This window comes from Lemur catta, chromosome 11, assembly GCF_020740605.2.
Source record: "Lemur catta isolate mLemCat1 chromosome 11, mLemCat1.pri, whole genome shotgun sequence".
NCBI lineage: Eukaryota > Metazoa > Chordata > Mammalia > Primates > Lemuridae > Lemur > Lemur catta.
In genome coordinates this window covers 24704450-24713125 of record NC_059138.1, presented here as the reverse complement: position 1 = coordinate 24713125, position 8676 = coordinate 24704450, and the positions used below count along the sequence as shown (strand labels likewise).

The following is an 8676-nucleotide window of genomic DNA, read 5'->3' as shown; positions in this document are numbered from 1 at the left end:
TTTCTCTTTCATAAGTTTGTCAACAGTTTTAATTTTTATTCTTTATTTTCCTTCTGATATTTTTATTTCAATGCTGACATAATGGAGTTATGTGACTTTTCTATATCTGTATATGCAGTGATAATTCATTTAAATGTCTATGTCTCTCTTTTAAACATAAGACATTATGTATTTTTGAAATAAGATAAACAAGCAAGTTGTTATAGTATATATCAATGTATTAATAGTTTCATAGTGTTTAACTTTCTTTTCTTTTCTATACTGTGCTATTGCAAATCACAGCAAGCCTTATCCATATCTCCACAAAATGTATTTCTCAGTGCACTGAGATCACAAAAATATGAATTATATTAATCTAACTGTAGGGTCAAATAGAAATAAATACTTATCTATGAGTTTTCTGTCATTTAGTAGATTCAGCTATAATTTTGGAATTACTACTTAAATTTAAATTTTTATGCTGTATGTATATATTAAGAATAATCCAACTGGATTTTTTTTTAAATGAAGAAATGCACATTTCCTTTAGATTAAACTTTTCTCTGCATCACCAGATGACCACGGTTTTGGTTTCTCTGCAAATTCTTTTGTGTGACACTACAGAAATGATTTATACAAGTACCTAATGAACTTGTATATGTTGCTTTCTATTTTTAGTTTCATGGGAAGTTTTTGAAATAATAAAGTGATGTTTGAAATGTTATACTCAACTCCAACTGTAAGATGAAGCAAATGGCCTAATCTCTTTGAAGGTCAAGTTATAAATTATTCTTATGATGAAACAAGATACAGATGGTCCATGAGCAAAATCTCAACCATTGGCTTCTTGATGAAGGTGCTTAGATGTTCTTTGGTTGCATCTCAAAAGACATATGGACTCCGAGTTATGACAGCAGGTTTTGGATGTTCGCTGGGATTACAGCAGCTATACCATAACTGATTTAAATGTGTCATCAGTTATTTAGAGCCACATTTTACAGTAAATTATTAATGGTTCCCAAAAGTCACCATGAGATAGTCAGAACTTTTGTGCTTATCATGGTGTAGTTTTATTTGAAAATGCAGGAGCCCAAGAAGGGTAAGTGTTGAGGTCAAATAGGGGTACAATCCAGGTGGACATGGCAAGCATCACCACGGCAACACCAATAATATTAACACCAAGTCCAGCTTTAACCTTGAACAGGAAAGAGCATAAATGTCAGTCTCACAGAAAGATAACCTACAGGAGAATAAGAATACTGTTGTAGAAAGTACATGCCAGATTTATACGCCTCCTAAATGATTAGTATAAATTGTCATTTCTTAAAATCAGGGGTTCTTCTTGATTTATATCAAAAGAAAATCTTTTAGTTGGAGAGTCTCAGAAAGGTTCTCCTTAGGAATATACCTAAGTAATTCTGATTGGAAAAAAAAAAATCCCCTTAAAAATTTGCCATTTCATATTAAACCAGAATTTTAGTTTTATAGTTTTATGTTTCAATGGATAAGGTTCAGGACAACATATGATAACTGTATCCTTCATATTCACTCAATATTATGATTAATTTTCCCTTTAGCATTGCCTAATTGAGATTTTATAATGCTACATCTATTCATTTTTGAATTCTCATCTTTTTAGCTCTTACATCATCATTCTGGTGTCCATTAAACAATCTCAAAGTTGCTTTCTATCTATTGTAATAGAGGTTGGAAAACCACTGCCCTTGGCCTGTTTTTGTAAGTAAAGTTTTATTGGACTACAACCATGCCTGTTTGTTTATATATTGTCTTTGATTGCTTTCATGTTACAAGGGCAGAGTTGTGTTGTTGTGACAGAGACATTATGGCCTACAGAGCCCCAAATATTAACTATCTGGCCCTTTACAGAGGAAGTTTGATTATCCCTGCATTCTGTGAATAAAACATCTAGCCCAAAAGTAAAAGGGTGATACCTAGCAGTAATTATTATAGAAGCCTTCTTCTCTGTCCATGGAAGCCACTCATTTATTCCAGAATCCTGTTTTATTGTTTTTAATACACATGCATTGGGCATTGCTTATATTGTATTATGCATGTTTTCCTTACCAAATGAATATTAGGAAATTACTGTATAGAGACAGTTCCAGAATTTTTCTGTTGCAGGGGTTTTGGAACAACAATCTATATGGGAGCAATGGAGCTGGGACTTACCCTGGAACTGCATTTGCATAGGAAGCTCCCTGAATTTAATATGGTTATATTCTTATTTGGCTTGGTTTGGAAGTTGGTGACGAACATTTGTGGAGAGACTAGAATATTCTCAAGCCAGTGCTTAACTACCACTACTTTTGTATTTGGCAAAAAGGTGCATGTGTTATCACTTACATTCTCCACCATCACTTGCTTGAGTTTTCACGTCAGGTGCCAGTATTAAAATCATACCAAGAAAGATGCCTTTTTATCAGTCAGGCACTGACCCAATGTCTCATTCGGAGCAAATGTTGATTGCATAAATATTTATGATATCAAACCAGAGTTTTATTTTAATTGCTGAATTTCATAAACCCAATTTCTTCCTTTTGCCAGGGTCAGGATAGATCCTGACCTTGACAAGTTAAGTTTAAATTGTTGTGTTGTGTGTACTCACTGTTCCTTTCTTTCTTCCAGGGCATTACTAATACATTCAAATATCTCTGTATTTGGGACCATAAATTCTAATGACATATTCACTTTTGGTTCTTACTCTTAAAAACAATTCTATGATCAGTCATGCACACACTTTCATAAACAGAACTCAGGCCATGCTTTTGCTGGTGGTTGATTGGTGTGTAAAAGGGAAGATAATTCAAGACATCACAAAAAAAAATGTGTATTGGATCTGACAGTATTCTTTCAGGTACTCACCATGTCAAGGACTTTCAGATGACCATATGAGAAGACAATAGCATTGGGTGGATTTGCTACTGGTAAGAGGAATGCAAATGAAGTACAAAGAGTAGCAGGTATCAAAATTAAAAGAGGGTTCACTTGAATAGCTTCAGCCTATTGTAAAAGACAAAAAGGAGTCTAAGTCAAATTTTGAGGCCAGGCACCAAACATCAAAATTAACAAATTTATTATAATAAACTTTCCCAAAGCAGGTTGAAACCTAATGGCATAAAATTATACACATAATTGCAGTTGTAACTTGAGGAATATTTTTTTAGAAACATCTTTTCCTCTTATTATTTATATAGTTATTGATGCCTATAGTCCAGTTCATTTAAAAAATAAACTATCACTTATTCCAGAAACTAAATAAAAACAGCAACTATTTATTATTTATCTAGTGCTAGGTGCTATGCTAGATGTTTTTATATACATATATATTCATACACTTATGTATAATATATAATTTGTATAATATATTTATGTAATATATAAATTATATGTAATATATAATTTCATATTATATCATATGATAAATTACATATATTTATATATACATGTTAATTTATACAATGACCTTATGAGGTGGCTACTATAACCCCAAATAACAGATGACAAAACTGAGGCCCAGAGAGGCTAACGTAACTAGCCTAAGCATGCAGCTGGTGAGCAGCAGAACTTAGGGTCTCAGGTCCCTCTGGCTTCAGAGCTTTTCATTATACTATTAACTTTACTGCCTCTGTGACATATGTAATTTGCAATTTTCTTAAGGGTCATCACAGAAGAGTTACTACTATTCTTAATTCAATACATAATTTTTTAACTGTTCCATCTTTAGAAATAAAAAAAAAGAAAAACCCAAAATGATATTTTACTAACATAAACAGCCAATTTTTTTTATATATAATTTGAAGTAGCAACTCAAGAACGCCAACATGTGCCCTTTGAGCTTGTAGCAGAACAATTCCAGAAAGACAATCCTTCTCAATTTTAAAGTGCTTTCCTTTCACCAGACTCATCCATCCCAATAAGAAAAACGTTTTACTTAAGGCTAACTCGTTCTTGTAATTGCTAGCTAGGCAGGGAGAAGAAGAAAATACAATCTTTCCCTCTTTCTCGTAGCAAACCTATTTCTTGTTTTCCTTTTCTTTATTCTTCCCAAGGCAGTAGATAACTGTGTCTAAGATACTTAAACCTGAAGCCTGGAGTATAACCTAGTTTTTCATTCATTTGCAAATCACTTATATGAAACACTTCTCTGAAATTCAGGCACAATGTTCTGGAGGGAAAAGTGGCTGTGTTAGAGATCTAAATACTAATGTTGCCAGGAAAATTGAATCTGAAGTTTTCTTAGATCCATAACTGGAATGGATCTAGCAGATAAAAAAACTGGATTGAGAGAAAGTATGTGGTTCACTTAAGATCATGCTGCTCAAACATGAAAACCTGAAAATAGTTCTCTTGAGTCAAGGTTCCCTAAAAGTATTAATGCAAATAAAGACCACTCTACAAGTTACTTTAAAGGAGGCCCATTTAGGCCAAAAAAGATTCCATACCACAACAGAAAAACCACCATTCCAACGTAGAACACTACTCTTGATGAAGAGTGTAAACTACTCTTGAAAAATGAGATACTCACCAATGAAGATAATATTGGGAGAAGGAGGGTAATGGTAGCTGGATTGCTGGCTACCTCTGTTAAAGTTGTGACCATCAAAGAAGTTATCAGAATTATTAGCATTACTGGTAATGAACCTAGAGGTGATAATTTATTTCCTATCCATGTAGATAGTCCTGACTCCTAAAAAACAAATTCACAGTATTTGTTATTCATTAATAATTTATTTTAATCAGACACAATTTAAATATATAAAAGCATTATTTGTTCTGAAAACCAGTTTCTAAAATATAATTTTAATCTCTCATTTTTCTGTAATTTGGTAGATCTGACTCCTAAAAAACAAATTCACAGTATTTGTTATTCATTAATAATTTATTTTAATCAGACACAATTTAAATACATAAAAGCATTATTTGCTCTGAAAACCAGTTTCTAAAATATAATTTTAATCTCTCATTTTTCTGTAATTTGGTAGATCTGGGTGCCTTTGATGTGAAGGAGCTTTCACTTAGTCTTATTTTATTAATAGCATTGTTAATATACTTTAGGAAGTTTCAAATGTATTCCCACTTTTCTCAATTAAACTTTAATTACTCTAATATATGGAAATATTTTAAGAAGTCATAGAGTACTATGGGGCTTTAAGGAAAGAGCAGCACTTCCGGTTCACCTCACCCTACCCCTAAGCTGTGTTCTCCAGAGCCAATAACTTTCAGCCCTTCTTAGCTATTTACAGCTATATTTAGGTATTTAGAGTTATCTTTCAAAATAATATTCTAATTATACTTTTTTCCTAATTTTCAAGTTTAGCTATTGTTTACTGACTTTCTAATGTTACATAAGGATTTACTTTTCTCACATCGTCTACCACACATATATTTTCTATCTCTTCATTCCCCCACACTCATATATCAACATTTTTGGCTAAACCAATATTTAATGTTTACCACTATGATTATATAAATATTGCTTATAGCTGAGCTACTTAGCATACTATGATTACATTTACTTTCTTTGTTTTACAATTTCCTTCCCCTAGAAAATAATGGCCTCATTCTTTTGTTTGCTTAGTTTTCTAAGTACCTATCAGTGATTCATCACATGCTCTAGGAAAACTGGAAAATTCTGCAACAAATAGACAAACATATCAGGTAATTGTTTTTGTTTTTTTCATATTCCCTCATGAAGATATCTATTCTGGAATATTCTCTGCCACTTCTCCATTTGGATTAGCTGCTCTTCAAATCTACTCAACTATTGTTCCTGGACCTTTCTTTGTTATCATATTACGAATTTCCTTCTCGTCCCCCCAACCTTTGTTGGAATCCTTTGTTTTCCACTTCTTTGTATTGGGGAAGTTATAGAAATCCTTCTATAACTTCCTGAGAATGTGTGTAGCGGAGGTAAATTTGTTGAGTCTCTGCCTGTCTGAAAACATTTTTATTTTTTTTCACACTGTTTTGTTTCACTTATTTGTTTCACACTGTTTTGATAGTTTAGTCTTTGTAAAATTCAGGCTTTCAAATAGTTATCATTCAGCAGTTTTATGCTATTGTTTAATTTCCTGTGGCTTCCAGTCAGATTCTTTGGGAGCTTGATCACATTCTGATCTTTGGTTCACTGTATATCATGCAGAAGAATTGGCTGCACTTGGATTAGCAGGTGTGTTGCTCGGTTTTTCTCCCCCAAATGGAAGGGGGAGATTCTCTTTTAGTGAAAAGATTTCAGTGAGCTATCGTATGTATGAATCTTTATGCTCATAACAGCCAGACTTGGCATCAGAATGCTCTGATTTTAAGCAGTGTAGCTGCAGATCAAAAGTTGGCACAAACATCCCAGATATGGGTACCAGATATCATGTGTGTTATTTGTGGTTTTGACTTATATTTTTGTTTGTTTTTTTTTTTCTTGTTATGACATTTAGATGAGAAAAGACTGTCTATTCATTTAAGTCACATTAGACACAAATTCATTCTGGGATATATATACTTTTAGAATAGGTTTTATCTATGTCCAATTAGATGTGGAAAAGACTATACTACATAATGTTCCCCCTCTCTGGAGGTCTTTGGGATCACATCTTCATCTTCTATTTCAAAAATTAACAATTTTTTATTATATAATATTCAAAAATTCTACATATGAATTTGGTATTAAGCACTCAGTAGCTCTCTTGGTCTTGAATCTCAAAGCCTTCAGTTCTGGGAAATTTCTTGTATTATTTTTCAGAAATGTCCTTCTCTTTTATTTTTTTCCTCTTTCTGAAATTCCTATTGGTTGACTGTTGGCCATTTTGCATTGATGGCTTTAATTTTCGTATCTTTTTAAAAATATTTACCTTTGTGTAAATATTAATTAATTAATATCAATTGCTGCTAAACTTTTTGATAATCTGCTGTCATATTTCTAGTCTTCAGGGGCTCTTTCTTATCTTCTGCCTATTCCTTTTAAAAAAAGTAACATTCTATTTTAGTTTCACGTCTTTAAAGTTTCTAACATCTCTTTGAGGCATCAGTGACAAATCTGTAAAATCTTCTTTTGCTTCACACATTTTCCTTGCTTTTTATGTGTTCCTTTTCTTTTTATTTTCATAATTACTATTTGTTACTGGTTATTGTATTGGAGGCTTCCCCAACTGTCTGGTGATTCTGGTCTACCTATTCATTTTAAGAGGGAAACAATAAAATAATTATTGGAAATTCCTTGTGCCTGGGCAAGGATTGTCCAAGGAAGACGTTATTGTAGGTGACTGAGCCATGAGCCAGTGCCTCATTGGTTCAATTTTGCTACAGAGTAAATCTCAATTTCCTGTCGGGGGAAAGAGAGAAAAACGGCCTGGTGATTCAGGACTGGGGAAAGTACCTGCGAGGCCCACAGCTCCTTGCCCACTTTTAAAACCATTCTCCATATTCCTTTCTGATATTTATCCCAGCTTTCATAGTTATCTGCTGCCTCCAATTCCTTAGCTCTTCCATGGTCCTATGGATAAAGCAGCTTGTTTCTTGTTGGCTGTTCCTTTTGCCAGCCTATAGATTTCATTTTTTCACTGCTTTTCCTACTTGTATGAAGTCAAATGGAAATATCCTCTTTCTTTCTTCTACATGTTATCAACATCTCTTGTTTGTTATCGTCCTTGTCATATAATCTTTGTCTTTGTGGATTGGCACTTTTTTGTTCTGTTATTGCCATTTTGGTGGAGATCTGAAAAAATAGTGTTAAATCCTCCATGTTTAACCAAGGAATGTGTGAAAAGAAAAGAGGACGAGTTATTCACTGATGAGAATTTGAAGGTGACTGCCAGCTCATGAGAGATCAATCATGTTAAAACAAAATCAAGGGGCATTTGAGAGAGAGACAATTGCAATGAGGTCAATGTGGTACTACTCGCTGCTGTCTCACCGTTCCCAACTAAAAGTTATCTGGTTCTGAACATTTGCCAGACTAATTATAATTTGGAACAAAATTTTAAAAAATTAACTGTCTCCAAATCTTTGTAAAACCAATTTCTAGTGGTATATTTGTCCACAGCCATATTTTTTGAAGCTCATGGACTTAATCTGGCCATTTAGGGGTAGGGTTATTCTGGGTATCCTGTAGAAATCTCATTCTATGTATTGGGATTTTTATAGCAAAGTAGACCTTTCTCCATGGTTTCCTTAATTCTTCCACTGAGAGAACCTAGTGTATCAGACTAAGCCCATACATTTTCATTTCCTTGGTTTTTGCTATTCTAAGGTCTGGACTTTGCTTTCAAAACCATTTAAGTGTCTATGGTCTAGTCTAGACAGAGATATTCTGAGAAGGAGATATGAGCAAATCAATGCCAACTTGATGATTTTTATTTCTTCACAATTTACATTAGCAGACATAGGAATGGAATTTACTTATTCTGAGAATCTGTTAATAGATCTTATTACTGCTGAAATAGAAAAGTGTATTTATCTTATATTTCTACCATTTCTATTTGGGCAGTCTATGAAGCAAGACAAATCTAGACATTAAAACAATGTCATAAATGGCCCTCAGGATTCAATTTCCAAGACTTTCAGCTATTACTAAATCCTCCTGCTGGAAAGCTCAGTATCTAAATACTATGCAGGAAAATTGCCAATAATGTTAGAAGCAAATAATAGTTTTCCTATATGTTATCAAGAAGAGAAGAGACAGTT

The 8676-nt window shown here is 33.2% G+C and overlaps 1 protein-coding gene across 2 annotated transcripts in view; it reads right to left on the bottom strand.

The window, feature by feature from the left end:
* Positions 1 to 1025: 1025 nt before the first annotated feature.
* The window catches only part of SLC13A1 (solute carrier family 13 member 1), a 74975-nt gene continuing 67324 nt past the window's right edge, over positions 1026 to 8676 (bottom strand). For both annotated transcript variants that reach the window (XM_045564923.1, XM_045564922.1), the window contains 3 exons: positions 4526 to 4687; positions 2863 to 3000; positions 1026 to 1174 (listed from right to left, as the gene is read on the bottom strand). In XM_045564923.1, the coding sequence (XP_045420879.1) occupies positions 1037 to 1174; positions 2863 to 3000; positions 4526 to 4687 (438 nt within the window). In that variant the 3' untranslated portion in view covers positions 1026 to 1036. The remainder of the gene's footprint in view (positions 1175 to 2862; positions 3001 to 4525; positions 4688 to 8676) is intronic.